General features: G+C 55.3%; 1 protein-coding gene across 1 annotated transcript in view; it reads right to left on the bottom strand.

Annotated features, from left to right (window-relative positions):
• The window catches only part of PLXNA2 (plexin A2), a 207888-nt gene that overhangs the window by 5783 nt on the left and 185621 nt on the right, over window positions 1–16484 (bottom strand). Inside the window, exons 18-28 of the mRNA XM_025982299.2 lie at window positions 14626–14865; window positions 13658–13801; window positions 13167–13401; window positions 10420–10562; window positions 9483–9751; window positions 7669–7735; window positions 7307–7453; window positions 6510–6669; window positions 6055–6158; window positions 2159–2258; window positions 972–1162 (exon numbers count right to left, since the gene is read on the bottom strand). Of these exons, the coding sequence (XP_025838084.1) occupies window positions 972–1162; window positions 2159–2258; window positions 6055–6158; window positions 6510–6669; window positions 7307–7453; window positions 7669–7735; window positions 9483–9751; window positions 10420–10562; window positions 13167–13401; window positions 13658–13801; window positions 14626–14865 (1800 nt within the window). The remainder of the gene's footprint in view (window positions 1–971; window positions 1163–2158; window positions 2259–6054; window positions 6159–6509; window positions 6670–7306; window positions 7454–7668; window positions 7736–9482; window positions 9752–10419; window positions 10563–13166; window positions 13402–13657; window positions 13802–14625; window positions 14866–16484) is intronic.

Genomic DNA, 16484 nt, shown 5'->3' with positions numbered 1-16484 from the left:
AGACGTGTGAAGAGGGGTGCCGTCTTAGTGGCCTGGGATAAGTGGGGTGTACAGTGGGTGCTGCGGGGGAAGGGTCCAGATCCAAGAACACCCAGGCACAGCCCGGACCCACAGGGCCTCGGAGGGTTTCTGGGCAGCGACCAGGCTGGGTCTGGGTTCCCCAGCGTCCAGGCTCAAGGGACACCTCTGAACGTCAGGAAAGTGTCCAGCCTTTTCTGGTGTCTCTGTTGGTCCCTTATTGGCATATTAGGAAAAGCCAAATTTGAGACATATGGTCTGAGGGTGTATTTCTCTGCCCCTTTTGGGAGCAAGTCAGAGCTGTAATCTGGATGCCACCGTGTTAGAATTTCAGCAGCATTTTTGTGGGGTCAGTGGGGGAGAGTATTTGAAATCTGACCTGTGCTGGCAAATACAGGCCATATAATTGCCATACTTACAGGCATATCTGTTCTCTGCTTGGGAAGCGGGAAGACAGCTTTAGGTCATAGCTTCCAACACTGTGGCTACCTCACCTCCATCAGCATTTGGGGGCAGATGGGATGGGACAGGGAAGGGGGGGCCTTCTCTCTAATTGCTGGCAGGAGCCAACCTTCGTGCTTTTCCCTCCCATTGTGGCCAGAGAGTGGAAAAGGCAGTGATGGTGGAGGCAGGCATATCTGTCCAGCTAACGTCACTAAGAAAACCCCAACATTTTCCTAAAAGGTACAGGGACCCAGAGATGAGGGCAGCTGCTCTAAAGAGTAATGGTGGTCTGCAGGGGCAATTTTTTGGGCAATTTTTGCCAAAGGGTAGAGAACAACAGCGGCCTGATCCTCTGGAAAGCCCACTCTGGCACCTGGACCTGCTCATCTGAATGGGTCCCCTTAAGGGCAGACTCCATGACATCCTTCTTATGCCGGGGGTGGGGGTGGAGGTGGGCAGGACGTACCCCTCTAAGGAGCCCTCCCCGGGCTGGGCAGAGCAGGAGTTACCTTGGTGGCCAGTAGCCGTGTCAGGTAGATCTCAGACACCATCTTGCTGCCCCGGTCACCCTCCTTCTGGTCCCCATGGTCATGGTTCTTCACCAGATGCCACACCTTAACCCCGCTCTCCAGGTCTGGGGTGATCATGGGGGCTCTGGACCGCAGGCTGTCGGGGCTGCCTGTGTACCTGAAGGAGGAGTCTGAGGAGAAGGGGGCAGTGGAGGCTCATAAGACACCGATTTCACCAGTCTTGCCTGTAGAATCCCTCTAGAATCTTTGCCCGCCTACTGCACTGATTCAGAAAAAACTAATTTCAATGGGAAGGGGACCCTTGGGACCTCATATTTGGTGGGTTATTTTAGGGACCCTTGGTTGGCATGAGGACGGAGGAGCCTCAAGACTTTTCTTGAAAAATAAGATTTCGAAATTCTGTGAGCTGGAGGCAGCCTTGAGAATTTGAGAGCACACCTCCCCGCCCCCCCGCCCCTGCCCTGCAACCCCCCACAAACGTCCACAGGAAAGAATAATCAATAGGTAAAATGTCAGCTGAATTCTTTCATAGGGGCTTTGATGAAAAATCTGGGTGCTAAGAAGCTGTAAGTTGGAATGCCCCCTCTTGGGAGTTAATGGGTCCTTCCTCCTTGGGGCCTAGAGTATGGACTCAACGATGCCATTTTTGGAGCCGCTGGACGCAGGCCTGCGGTGTACTTGGGCTGCGCAGCCCAAAGCCTTACTGCATTCACAAAATCAGAGGACAAGGAAGGAGCAAGAGGGAGTGAAGCTCGGTCACCTCCTGGCCCAGTGGGCACTGGGGGCCCCTGCGCCCTCAGGGGTGGATAGACTCGGATGGCTAATGTTGCCCACACTGGGACACTTTTGAGAGTAAAGGGGGACCATTAACCACTCAGCCAGAACAAAAGGTATAAACAGGGACTGGCAGGTGGGAACCCCCATCCCCGTGCCTCTCTGAGGCTGGGCCCCTCCCACTCCTTCACCAGGTCTGGACTGTCAAAGCAAGGGCGCCTGGGCCCATGGGCTCTGCTCCCACAACTCTGGGAATGGCTACACTCGGGGAGAGGGGAAGCCAATGGGCAAACGTCCTTGACTGGCCGAGGGCAGCTGGGAGGGGAAGGGTCCCCTGGGGAGGTCACAGAGGCCGCCTCTGAGCTGCCCAAGGCTGCCTTCCCGGGTCTCACCGTATCTGCTGATGGAGGTCCGGGAGATGCTGGCAGAGGCCGGGATGTTGTAGGAGGAGGTCTGTTTGGGGACCAGAGCCACCACCGATCTGTCGGACACCTGAGGACGGTGGGAAAGGTACAGTGTGGGTGAACCGGGAAAGTGAATCGTCATGCACTTCTAGAAGGTAATGAAATAGATATGGGGTGGCGCACAAGGAGTTCAGGAACACTAAAATAACACGGTCGCTACTCGCCAGCGCGTCCACTGTGGTGGTTACTCGCCACCTGTGCGACTTGGGCACTTGAAATTCGGTGAGTCTGAAGGGAGACGCGTTCTAAGTGTCTGAACTGGAAACCACTAACTGTAATGCAAACTGTGATGCTGTAAACACATAATATACACCAGGTTTCAAGGACTTAGCGTGAATAAAAGAACACAAATTCTTGCGTTAACGATTTCTATATTGATTCCGTGTTGAAACGGATAATTATTTTAGAATCAGTTAGATTAAAATATATCGTTACCATTAATCGTTATCAGCTTATTTTTACTTTTTAAATGGGGCCAGTAAAAAATTTTAAGTCACGCATGTGGCTTGCATGAAATTTCTACTCGACAGCTCGGGCTAGACCCGGCCTCCCTTCAACCTTGTGAGTTCGTACAATTACTCCCATTTTACAGGTGAGGAAAACGACGCGGAGAGGGGGCGAAGACACATCTTCAACGTCACACAGAGAATCTGTGGTTCAGCCAATATTTGTCGCCGGGTCTGTCCAGGCTCCAGAGCACATGTTCTCCCCATTAGATCCTAATTTGGGATTTTATTTCAAGTCACCCTGGTCTGAAGCCCATTTTTCCTTTTGGCTCTGATTCCTTTCTGGCCTGGGTCCTATAGTGCCCGGGCCACCTTGACGAGTTTCACCAATAGGGCAGCTGCTCTTGGGGAGCCAGAGGGAAAGATGGCACGTTGCCCCATCCTCTGTGAGGGTGACCAGGCTCAGCACCCGGCCTGGAGGGAAAGGGCTGATAAATGAGGAGCCATATTGAAGACATTTGGGGCTATTTTGATTTAAGATTACCCTCCATCCAATAAAAACGGAGAATCCCCAGAATTGTGGCGATCCAATTAAACCCCTAACGCAGAGGGAATAAAACAGCTATAATAATGTTATGGGCCATAAAACATTCCTATTAAACCATTTTTTATTTTAACAATTTTTATGAACTTTATAAGTTTGATTTATAGCTGCACCAGTCGTAAAACCATCTTTCTGGGTCTTAAATTGTCAGTCCCTCTCTCCCACCAAAAAAGAATTAAATGTTGGGAAGTCAAACTATAAATGAACATTAGCGCTAACGAGATTCCCTGATAGCCGGTTTTAGTAGTGGTGTTTAATTTTACCCTCCCTATAAATCTGCGGGAGCCCGGGAAGTTTTTTAACATCTCTTTGTTAATTAAGATTATGCAGATTTGCTCCTGTAGGGCCTTCCTGGACCTTTGACTCCGAGGAGGGTAAGGTGGGGGCAGTGCTCTGACTTGGTGGCCTAGAGCTGCAGGGCCCTGGGGTCTTCCCCGCGCCTGGAAGTGGCTCCAGTGACTCCCCAGCCGGGGCAGCGCCCTGGACTGCCAGTGGCCTGCACCATCCGCACCAGCTCTGGGACTGAGCAGTGGGGTCCTCTCCGCCTCTCTTTTAGGAACTCTCCTTGCAACGGATGCTCTGAAAGCCTGGCAGGGCAGAGGTTTACACCCCCAGGAAGAACAGATTACATTCTTCACGTATGGTTTGCTGTCACCTGGAGGAGGATTCCACAAGGTGACTCGAATGACCACGGTTCAACTCAATTCCAGGTCTTGTCACTAAATCTCTCTCATCTTCAGTCCTCGGCCTTCCTTTCTCTTGACGGACAGGCGGTGCAAATTGGACAAGCGGTGCAAATCCGTGGTCAGGCTGCTTGGCTGGGTGTGACCTTGGCTGTGCCACGTCCTAGCTCCGTGACCTCAGGGAAGTCGGTGAACCTCTCCGAGTCTCCCAAGTGAGTCTCCTTCGTCGATGAAGATAATAATGGCATCGAGGCTTGTCGTGAGGCTCAAAGGAGTCAGGACACATGAAGGCTGCCAGCTGCACGTGGCACCCAGTGGGCACTTCGGAGCTACTGGGATTAGTGTTGTTATTATGAGCATCAACATCATCATCACCGTCCCCCAAAGGGAAGAATAATCCCTGTTGCTCCCTGTCACTCAGGGCTAGCATGTGGGAAGTACCTTGCACTCGGTAAAGCTCAGTAAATATTTGAGGAATGAATGAATACATGAATGATAAATGACATTGGGGAATTGAAAGTGCTTTGTATGATGAGCACTGTAAGAACAGAATATTCCATTCTCATCGGGAGCCTTAGGACGAAAAGCCCAGGAACGAGCGTCAGGGCATCACAGACAGAAGAGAAAGGCCTCCCTCCTGCCCTTGAGAAACTTCTGATTCGAAGGCACCGTGCTCTTCTCTTCTGTGCTTTCTTCTTGGGCTCTAACTGGATCATTACAAGAGTTCTCCAGGATGCACGAGGCGCCCTGTGAGGTCGGGGCGGGTGTGGGGTGGGTGTGTGTGGGGGGGTGGAATCAGCAGGGACCCGCCAGAACCACCCTGGGTGTGAGTCTACACCCTACAGTACCCCTCCTGTTATTTCGCATCCTTCCCACCGCCTTCACAAGCCGGGCTGCCATCTCCAGATGTCATCTTAACGGATCAGGAGCCCTGGGTCTCGAGAGGTGGAAGTCACCCCACCAGTGAGTGGAGAAGCAGGGGCTGAGCTGAGGCCTGAGAGGCCTTGAACTCTTCTTGGACGCCAGGCTCAGTCCATCTGGGCCTTGGTGCAGTCAGGGGGTCAGCACAGTTTACGCAGGCCGGCAAGGGGGATGGAGCCCGGAGAGGAGGGTTTCGGGGGGCTGCCCCGGCGGCACCCCCACTGGCTTCCTCTGTGCCTCGGAGCCTCCCAGCCAGCTCCTCTCGGCCTTCAGGACCCCGGTGGCCTGGCCGGTGGCAACTCCACGCTTGCCAGTGCAGCCCGCCAGCTCCCCTGCACCCTCCCGGTGAGGCACCAACCGAGGAGGATGTTATTAATCAGGCAGTCCCGAAGGGTCCTGCAGCCCGAGGCGCTTCTCCTGGTTGCTTTAATTTCCCTCGGTGTCTCTCATTTCCAGCTTCTATTTTAGTATTTTTCCTGAATCCCGACCAGCCTACCTGTGCTTAATCTTACAGAGCCCCCCTCAACCCGCCCACCCAGCAGCCACAAGTTCCTCCCCATGGGAAGGAAGGGGAGGTGGGAATAGATGCCTCCTGGAGCTTTTGTTCTATTGCTGACATTTTTTGGGACCAGTCATCCATCCACGCTTTATCTCCTGTACTGGATCTATTCCGCACACCCTTATGGGGCGGGGAGCGCTCTGAACTCCATTTTACAGATGAGAAGGAAGAGAACTGAGAGTAATTTCCCCAAGGACGCCAGCTAGTCAGTGGCTGAGCTCGAGACCTGAAGACAAGTCTATCCGATCCCCTGCTCTATGGCAAGTGAGCAGCAGCGTGAGCTGCTTCTAGAAGGTGCTGAGGATAGAGAGCTGCAGATCCCCGTGGTCGGCGTCCTGGCAGGGGCCCTCACAACAGGCAATTCTCCTGCGGACTTAGGGGTACACAGGAGAAAAGCGCCTCGCCTTCCCCAGGCCAGGTAAGTCCGTTTCTCGGCGTGGAGTCGAGGCCCTCCTGTTTTGGGGAAGTATCCTGGGGATTCTAATGGGTGACTGTGGCTGAGAATCTCTGATTTAGATTCAGAGGGAAGAGGACAGGGGGAGACGGTTTCCCAGGGCCCGAAGGGACAATCTGGGGAGTCAGAGGTCGTGGTGCAAAGCCCCTGCCCTCACCTGATAATGCATCAGAGTGTTCAGCCGCTTCCAGTCCCCCTCGATCTTGGTGGTGATGTCCTCGTCTTGCAGCACGACCCGGGCTATCCGGCCTTGACGCCACTCTGTGGGGTGAGGGTGGTGCAGGTGGCAGTGTGAGCGCGCCAGAGGCTGGGAGCCAGGGTCCCCCAGTCCTGCTTCCTTTAGAAACTTGGCAACCCCAGCTCCATGCTGGTGCCACTCATAGTACTTAGAGACCTCAAGGGCTCCATGGGGTCAAGACCACACGGGGGAGAAGTGTGAGCAGGAAGTGTCCTGGGAGAAGTACTACCTGTGGCCCTTCACCTGGACAGGACCCAGTCATGCAGGACAGGGCTTCCCATTTTCTCACCCCACCCCATCTCATCACCCAAGTGCCCTCCTGGAAGCCACTTTTCTACCCCTTGCCTCCCATACTCCAAGGCTGGGCCTCCTACCCAAGTCCATGTCAACAGCCCTCGGCCGCTGGGAGTAGGGCACATTCTTATAGACGGCATCAAGGATCTTCTCCTTGACCTGCGTGATGGTGTCACAGTTTAACACCTTCACTGGGATCTCTGGGCTGTTCTCGTTGTCAGGGTTGACGCAGTTCAGGATCTACAGGTGATGAGAGAGGGGGAGCAGGATGGGAGTTCAAGGGGCAGCTTGACAGAGATGGAGTAAGGCCTTGGAATTCTCTCTTTCCAAGGCTTACCCTCCTTACAGGAGAAACAGCTGTGCCTCAGTTTCCCTTGCCTGCCTGCCATCTGCCAAATGACAACCTGAGTCACGCCTACCCTTCTCTTCTCAAAGAACCGAGACTCCACTTTCTAGCTCTCCGTTGGCTTGGGCGCAACTGTTATCCTGAAACAAGGCATCCCAGGTGTCCTACCTAGAGATGGCTCCAGGTATATGGAGGGCTGACCACCTACTCCCCCAAAAGCCTCCATATCAGGAACTAGCAAATTCCCATTCTTCCCCATGACGCTAATTTCCTCACACCTAGTGGAGGGTGGTCTCCTCCTCGGCCATATCATCTAGGGTAAACCGAGGCAGACAGCCCTCTTTGGGTCCACCAAATGAGATGCAGAGGGGGAACCCAGGTGTGCGTGCTCCGCTCTTGGAACACTCGGCATCCCCCTTAGACTTGCTCCCAGGCTGTCTTGTAGCCTCTTTATCGACCACTCGGATTAGCTTTGTGCTCTGACGGCAGAGTAGGGAGCAGCCGTGGCCCCTGAGCTTCCGGCCTCCTCACCAGGGTCTTGTACTCGATCTGCTGCCGGATGAGCTTGTCTTCACTCAGAGAGTAGCGGGCCTCACCCGTGATGGCGTCGATGGGGCCCTTCTCCATCTGCTGCTTGATGGCGCAGTAGAGCATGAAGAGTGGCTCCCCTGCACACTCCTGTGGGCACAGGCAGGGCGTGGGGTGTGAGGTGGCACCAATATCCTCCTCTCCCTCTCCTGGCCCCACTCCTAGGCCCGCTTTGCCTTGGAGCACCCTGGCCAGGCAGGTTCTTATTCCCAGGGGGTCCCCACACAGCCCTGATGGCCAGGCTTACGAGCAGCAGGCCCCCATCTGGCTCTCAACTCAAGGCCCCGGCTCACGCCCACTCTCACCTTCAGGAACTTGTGCAGGAGGAAGGCAAACCAATTGGTCAGCATCTTCTCAGCCACAGACTCTGTCCTGGGGAGGGAGAAGGGATGAGGGGCAGTCCTTTATGGAGGGGTCTCAGAGAGGGGGTCTGGCTTGCATGCAACGTGGCCCAAGAGAGCAACAGGACATCAAAGGACCCAGGGCTGGCAGCCTGGACCCCAGGGCTGGAAGTGTGACCTTGGGCCAGAGGCCTCTTCTTTCTGGGCCTCCCTTCCCCATGGAAATGGAGCGGTGCTGCGGGTCTGCGGATGGAGGCGCCAAGTCCGCCACTCCACAGGGCTGTCAGTCACCAGTGCTCCCTGCTTCCTGCTGGCCTCAGGATGAGAAACAGAGTTTCTCGGTCCCTCGCGATTCCTTGCATGCCCAAATACTTCCTCTTCCTGCCCAGGAGGTCCCTGGTACGTGTGCCCCTCCAACCTCGCAGCATCGGACCGCCTGTATTCCAATCCTGACTCCCAATGTACTGGCTGTGTGACCCTGGGCGAGTCCTTTCCCTCTCTGGGTTCATTTCCCCCATCTCCAAATGGGGACAATGACAATAATGTCTATCTCAGGGGGCTGTTGTCAGGACTGAATGAGTTAATATACGTAAAGGGCTCAGAACAGCGCCTGAAGCCTTGGCTGTCGTTACTGTGTGGGGTCGTGGATCCCAGGGTGCCCCAGTGTTTAGCAGACAGGGGATCTGCTTCTGCAAACAGCACCCCTCCCCACCCCGTTTCCTGGGCTGCAGATCTGGGGAATGAGAAGGAACAAAGCCCCTGTGACAGACCCTCAGTGACGGGGATGCCGAGGGGGATTTTAACACCCTGCACGTGGTGCAAATTATACCCTCTGGTTGCAGTAGATCCCAGGCATTTGCCGGGGCTGCTCAGCAGTCTGGGCCTGGGGAAGAGTGACAATGGCAGAAGAAATTGTAGCTCTGTCCCCGGGCCCCTCCCAGCACCCTCTCCCTGCATTGTGCCTGAGATTAGCTCTAATTTAAATACAACAGTTCTTAATGAGAGTTTCTAATGCTCAGATTGGCAGGATGGGGGCTCGGGAGTTGTGAAACAAAGACGTTCTTCCTCCCTCCTGGGCCCACGTGGGGTCTGGCAGCCTGAGACCTCCCTGGCTGGGAGCTGGGAGCTGGGAGCTGGGGGCTGGGAGCTGGGAGCTGGGAGCTCCGGGCTGGCTAAGGAGGGGGCCGGAGGGGAGCAGGTGGGGAGCTCCAGAGCTCTGCTCTGCTCCCCGGGCCTCAGGGACGGTGGGCTCGGCTGCCAAGGGCTCCAGCCCTCTCCCCTGCCAGTGAAGATGGCAATGGGGATGGGTGGGGGCAGGTGGTGGCCGCCGGTCACTTGGGGTCCCGGAAGCGGGGTGCAGAAGAGGTGGGCCGGACCCAGGCCCAGCCCGCCGCTGCCCCTAGAAGCTTCTGGGATGATGGAAATGCTCTGAGTGCGTGTCCAACAGGGTGGCTGGCCCGTGGTGACTGAGTCCTCGGGGCGCGCCGGCTCCATGGGGGACCCGAGGTTCACGCTTTCACCAGGTGCAGCTCTGGGGGCTCCAGGGAGGGAGGGCTTGCCAGGGACGGAGTGGAGGGCAGAGAGGCCACGTCCGGGCTCGGGGTCACGGAGCTGGGGCTCCAGCCCAGCTGCCAGCCGAGGCCCGGGCTCCTACGTGGCGCTGAGCCGCCGGGTAGGCCTTGGTGCGCGGGGTCACAGGGGGGTCGGGGAGCCCATCGTGCACCCATGGGGAACCCCACTGCCCTCCCTGCCGCCCCCGCCCAGGCCGTAGGACCGACCTCCGGAGCAGCAGCTTGGGGTGGTTCTTGTTCTCCAGATTCTTCTCGATGAGGTCGGAGAGCAGCTGCTTGAGGACGTCGGTGGCGTACTCCAGGCGGCCCTGCAGGCCGGTCATGATGAGCGAGGCCACGTTGCCCCGGTCGCGCATGGAGAAGCTGCGCTGGAGCTCCAGGGTGCGGATGAAGGTCAGCAGGAACACCTTGTTGTTGATGAGCTGGGCGAAGAGCTTCAGGGCCTTCTCCACGTGCTGCTGCCCGTTCCCCTGCACCTGGGGGGACGGCCGGGCGCCCTCAGAGGCCGCCTCCCGCCTCCCCGCCCGGCTCTCCCCGGGGGCCTCTGGCCAGAGCGACAGGCCTCTCCCCGGGATGCCTATAACTGGCCCCCCCACCTCCCCCCCACCCCCCCCACCCCGGGTCTGGGGAGGAACAGCCCACCTCGAGGTCCCCGGTGTGCCCGCCCGTCCACGGGGTTGGGAGGCCTGGCTCCAGGCTGAGCCGTCCATGGGGTGCCACTTTCCCAGGGATACTAGGAGATGCTCCACCACACTTGCCTGGCTTACGAGTCTCCCTTTAATCCTCTCTGCCCTGATCTATTATCTTTCGTAAAACAAACCAACAAAGGAACAAACAAACCTCCCAGAATCATGTGTCTTTCCTTAAGCCACCTTAAATCCATCTGAGGATGCGATACACTCTTAGTTAATTAATTTAGTCATTAATTAAAAAGATGACAATGAGCCTTCCCCTGGAATCATCCCAAAGAGCCCGCGTGACCCCGCTGGCCATGATCTGCCTTTTGTGGCGACGCTGTTCCCGGCTGTTTTTACCCCTCTCCGATCCTGACCTTCCTCTAAGCTGTGGAGCCCCATCCACGTTGCCCAGGACACCCAGGCCCTGTGCTCCCGCTGGGTGGCTCGGGGAGGGTGGCAGGCGTTACCTCCAGCTCCCGCAGCACGGGATGGTCCTCGATGCCAGGGAACAGGACTCGCATAGCGTAGGTTCGATAATCCAGGTAGGGGATTCCTGAGCGGTCCAGGTCGCTGGTCAGCTCATTGATGTCTGTCTGGAGCTCAGCAAAAGCTATGAAAGTGCAAGGAGACCAGGGGGCTCAGGAGGGCACCCAGGGGAAAGGCAGGAGAAGGATGGGTGGGCCTGGGGTGCCGGGAGAGGGTGGGTTGTAGGGATGCATCTCCAGAAGGGGTGAGGTATCACCAGGCCTCCTTTCTTTTTTTTTTTTTTTTTTTTTTAGTTTTTTACTTTTTTAATCTTTATTTATTTAGATAGTCACAGAGAGAGAGAGAGAGAGAGGCAGAGACATAGGCAGAGGGAGAGGCAGGCTCCATGCACCGGGAGCCCGATGTGGGATTCGATCCCGAGTCTCCAGGATCGCGCCCTGGGCCAAAGGCAGGCGCCAAACCACTGTGCCACCCAGGGATCCCCAGGCCTCCTTTCTTAGGTGGTGGGCATGTGGGCGATTTCTGTTATGTCCTCTTCTATGCTGATGCATAATTTGGACGTGCCTGTGTACTGTAAGTGTAGTTTAAACAAAGCAAAGGGAAGAACAGTAGGATTTGGGGCATGCATGGGGTTGCAGGTTCCAGAAACAGCTGGGAGGCAGGCAGTGGCCAAGGGGATGAAGCAGAGATGAGAATGGGCAGCTTTGCTCCCCTTTTCTTTCAAGCAAGAGAATAAATCAAGATGCAAAAACCCTACACAAAAATGGACATGAGATACTACTTGACACCCATTAGGGCGGGCTATTATAGAAAACTGGAGGGGCGCCTGGGTGGCTCAGTTGATGAGGAGGCCGATTCTTGGTTTTGTCTCAGGTCATGATTTCAGGGTCCTGAGATCAAGCCCCGAGTCAGGCTCTGTACTCAGGGGGGGAGTCTGCTTGAGAGTCTCTCTCTCCCTCTTTGCCCTTCCCCCTCCTCGTGCATGCACGTGTGGGCACTCTCTCTCTCTCAGATTAATAAATAAATGAATAACACGTTTTTCTTTTTAAAGAAAAACAGACGACAGCAAGTATTGGAGAGGATGTGGTTACACAGGCACCCTTGTGCACTGCTGATGGGAATGAAAATTGGTGCAGCTGCTCTGGAAACCAACTTGGTGGCTTCCCCCAAAAAGAAACAGAATTACCAGAGGATCCAGCAATTCCACTCCTAGGTATGTACCCAAGAGACCAGAAAGCAGGGACTTAGATATTTGAATACTTGTGTTTGTAGAAATATTATTTGTGGTACTGAAAAGTGGAAACAACCCAAATGCCTGTGGACAGAAAAATGGATAAACCACAAGTGGTCCCTACATTCAATGGAATATGACTCAGCCTTGAAAAGGAGATTTTAACACGTGCTACGACTTAGTGAAGTAAACCAGACGCTGAAGAACAAGTACAGTATGATTCGCTGCACGAGGTCCCTAGTGTAGTCAGATTCAGAGACAGAAAGTAGAATGATGGGTGCCAGCAGCTGTTGGGGAGGGGACGTGGGGGTTTTTGTTTAATGAGCCCAGAGTTTCAGCGGGGGAGGATGAGAAAGTTCTGGAGCTGGGTAGTAGGGATGGTTGTACAACAACGTGAATGCACTTAAAGCCCCTGAACTGGAGGAAGGAAGAATCCTGGGGTGTCGAGACGGCAAAGGTTAAAAACGTAAATTTTATGCATATTTTAATACCCACACAGAGGACACCAAGAATGCCAAACTCAGCCTGGGGGCGCCCTTGATGCACCCCCTGCACCCCCAGCACCGGGAGAAGCCATTCCCCACCTTGCCCCGGCCCTATATTCCCTTTCATCCAGCAGAGGCCTTGTTTCTGATCCTGAGGATTGCAGCAAAAGGAGAAATGTTTTGATTCCTCAATGAAATGTTTGCTCAGAGAGCCTGCTAGGTCCTCAGCCCGAGGAGATGCCAGGGATACCTGTTACCTCGAGGCTGTGGTTGCGTGGGAGATAGAAGGAAACATTCTCTACTCTCACATGTGTCCTTGGCCAAGGACACCAGCAAGTGGCGGCCTTCAGAGCCTGTGGCACGGGTGGGAAACAAGGCCTGGGGGAGGGGGCGAGGCAGGAGGCAGGTGGGAGCTCCCTGCCCTTCCTGCTGCTGCTGCTGCTGCTTGCACATGCTCCTGGGGCAGCTCCGCAGGGCACAGGAGCTGGACTTCCATTTTTGAGGGGGAGGGAAGGGTCTTTGGGGTCTGAGAGCCCGGCCTGGGAGGCTCTGTCTGTGGGGAGACAGAGGCCCTGGAAGGGAGAGTCAGGGGGCCAGCTTGGGGGTGAGTCAAGGCACAGGAAGGACTAGAGCGCAAGATGAGCAGGCCTGGGGCCTCACCCTGGGCACTCTTTTATTTTTTTAATTTTTAATTTTTTAAGAGTGAATCTTGAGCAGACTCCATGGTCAGCACAGAGCCCGATGTGGGGTTTGATCCCACGACCCTGAGATTACGACCTGAGCTGAAATCAAGAGTCGGATGCTCAACTGACTGAGCACTACCCACCCCCCCTCCTCGCAGGCAGGCATCCTTAATAGGACTTCTCTGGTGCTGAAGGCAAAGGGAGGCCGGTGGGCAAACAGAGGATTAGGGTGGAAGGAATGACTATCGAGGTGAGTTGCCTGTAGGGAGGAGGTAATAAGGCTGATGAAGAAAGATGGGTCCAGGAAGTGAGGGAGTGCCTCTACTTACCTTCCTTGCACTCCAGGGCCACGCGGGACTCCAGGTTGTCCATCTGCATCTGAAGCCTCTTGAGAGTGAGGTCGTTTTCTCGAGACTTCCGCTTGTAGGCAATGAGGACGATGATAACGATGATGAGGAGGAGGCTGCCGCCCGCCGCGATGCTGACAATGGCTGGCAGGGTCAGCAAGCTGTCTGAGATGACACTCACCGAGCCAGGAGAGAACACCATCCCGCCCACGTGAACCTGTGCATTGCACACACACAGACGCTGTAGAGCCCTGGCATGCCATCGAATCCTTACGTTTCAGAAAGGGCATGAAAGACCACAACCACACAATACAGACTTGGATAAGAGACAACTTCCTGCTTTTTATCCCATTTCAATGCAGAACACGGTGACGAGGAGCTATGCAGGAGGTAGACGGACGGCCTTACTTTAGGACAGATCACGCATGCACAGCCAGGAGAGGAGGAAGTCGTGAAAGGAAGAGTTCACTCACCATGACCTTGTGCTGCCCCGTGAGGTTGGGAGGCTCACAGAGGAGCTGCGTCTCGGACACCGTGACAGCACACGGGGTCTCTCCAATCAGCACCGTGTAGTTGAGTTTGGCACCTCCAGAGGCAGGAGGGCAGAGGTTTTTGCCCTGCAAATAACAGTAATCTTAATAGAAATAATGGACACATGCACACAGAAGTTGATTGCTTATTTCAAAAAAGATTAGGGTGGTGGGGGAAGGGCAGCCATGCAAAAACCAATAGATGGCTCCCCAAGAAGTTTTTTTTCTTTTTAGGATTTTATTTATTTATTCATAAGAGACACACACAGAGAGGCAGAGACGTAGGCAGAGGGGAAGCAGGCTCCCTACGGGGGACTTGATCCCAGGACCCCAGGATCATGCCCTGAGCAGAAGGCAGCCGTTCAACTGTTGAGCCATCCAGGCATCCCTCCCCAAGACGTTTTTGGAGAAAACATCAAATGGCCACAATTTAGAGAGCCAGAGGGAAAATGCTGGGAGAGGAAGAAAGGGAGGACGAGATGGGGGAAGAAGACAGGAAAAGGAGACCAAATGGTGAACAAGTGAAAATCTGGAGGAGGGCACGTGAGATACAAACGAAAGCAACAAAACAGGCGGACGGATAATTCCAGGGAACCGTGACCTCCTGAAATGTGAGCGCAGGTTCTGGTGGCCATGGCAGCGGTCAATAAAAGGGAATGTTTACTTCCAATGTGCTGCAGAACTTTAGGGTCCCAGAGCTCACAAGAACAAACAGAAATACTGTAAAGTGTTTCTTGAGAATCCCAAGTGCGAGATATATCACAGAGTGGGTCGATATCTATAAACAAGCTCCCTTTTCAGGGAGATGGCAGCTTTGTGAGTCCGCGTGCACAGGGGGGTGAACAAGAAGGGCCAGGGGAGGGGGCTGTCACCATCACGGCGTGTGGCAGGCTGCACTCTGCACATCCTACCTTCAGAATGATGGGGGATCCTGGCTTTTGATCCAAGACTCCAGTGGGGCTAAGCAGTTCAAAGGTTGGGTTGGGGTAGTAGATGAACTTGGTGTCATTGTAAATGAGCAAAGACTGGACGTTGTTGAAGACGAATCCAAACTCATCCGGCCGTTCCACAGTGTCCAGGCCGGGCCGGTAGTCCGTGGTCAGAGAGGGTGCCAGGCAGGTCAGCGTGGTGGTGTTCACAACTTTGCACACCTAGGAGGCCCAGAACATGGCATTTAGATGCAGACTGAGCTTTGGGTAAGGCGGAGGGAGGGGGTGGGTAGTGGTGGTTGTGTCACCCTACCACCTCCCACCCTCTGCTGTGGGCTGTTAGCATTGGGTTACTTAGCTGTCTTCATTAGGGGTCAGTCCCCTTGGCAAAAAGAGCTGTGAAATTGGGGGGGGGGGGCTGCATTTAACATCATTCATTCATTCATTCATTCACCAGCATTGTTTGAGCATCTATTCTGTGCCAGGCGCTGTGCTAGGAGCTGGGGCCATCTAGTGACATCGTCACGGTCTGCAGGGGGAGAAAAAGGACCACACGTGCTTTATAACGCAGTCTTGGCAGGGGCCCTGGAGTGCAGATGGGACCTGCGTGTGAGGAATGCCCCGGTGGGCAAGGACCAGGTAGGGTAGGAGGACCTGCGTGTGTGTGAGTGTGCACGGCCGTGGCCTGAGGATGACTCAGGGACGCTGTCCCTTGGAAGAACTGAGTGTAACGTAATCTGAAGAACGAGTGGGACTGAGCTAGACAAGGAAAGGTGGGGTGTGGGGACAGGCCACAGGGGGACAGAACAGCAGCAGAGGCCTGGCCTGGGGATTACGGAGCACAGAACGTTTGCAGGCAAAGCAGGACAGGAGCAGTGTAAGGGGTGTGTGTGTGTGTGTGTGTGTGTGCGTGTGTGCGTGTGCGTGTGTTCTGGAGCAGGGAGCAGCATGAGATGAGCACTCCGCCAGCACGTAGTAGGTGTTCAGTTAATGTTTATTGAATACACTAATGAATAAAAAGAATCCTTCAGCTCTTCGAGCTCTCTCTTTTGCAATGAGGCGCTCCCTCGCTCAGCACCACGAAGCAGCCCAGGTATCGAGACGGAGTTCAAGTCGTCCTCTCTTTCTGGGTAGACCCCGGTGTCCCTACTGAAATCCTAGCTGAGCTGGCCCCTGCTTAGCATGAGTGGTGCCATGCCCTCCTCTGGTGGTTTAGTTCCAGGGCTGCCCAAGGCAGCGGCCAGGCTAGAGAAACCACGACGGGACCCCCGTGTGGCTGGTCGACAAAACCTGGCCTCCCACCCCCTCCGCCTGGCTTGCGCTCAGCAGGCCCCGCCTCGGGCTCCGGGTGTCCCAGCGACAGCCAAGGGCATCTGGGAGATCTCGGCTGCACAAGTACATGCTGTCCTGGCAGGTCCACACATATTGTGAGTCTGGCCAACGCACACACACGCACACGGGCTTCATGTTCTGAAAACAAGACCTCGTGTGAAACTGCAGAAAAGCTGACAGTTGCGCAGAGATGATGCCAGAGCTCCAAGGATTAACCCCCACTTTGCAGAAGGAGTTGAAGAGTTTCGTCAGCAGAGCTCACAGGGGGCTTCGGGTCCTGTTGGAGGTCCGGGCCCGCTCCTACCCTTTCCCCTCGGACTGCGGCAGCCCCTTGGGAAACGAACGTCCCCTCGGTGCTCCAGCTGGGGACGCTGGGGCAGGGGGGACAGGTGGGTGCGCTCAGAGGGGCAGGGCTGGGCCCGGGAGTCTCAGGGCCTGGGCAACTCGGGGCAGGGCCTCTTCACTCCGCTCCCCCACCTTCGTGCGCGCTCCTGCCAGCGCCCTAGACT

This window comes from Vulpes vulpes, chromosome 13 (assembly GCF_048418805.1).
Source record: "Vulpes vulpes isolate BD-2025 chromosome 13, VulVul3, whole genome shotgun sequence".
NCBI classification, from domain to species: domain Eukaryota; kingdom Metazoa; phylum Chordata; class Mammalia; order Carnivora; family Canidae; genus Vulpes; species Vulpes vulpes.
The sequence above is the reverse complement of the archived record's forward strand: the minus strand, read 5'-3'. Positions and strand labels throughout refer to the sequence as shown.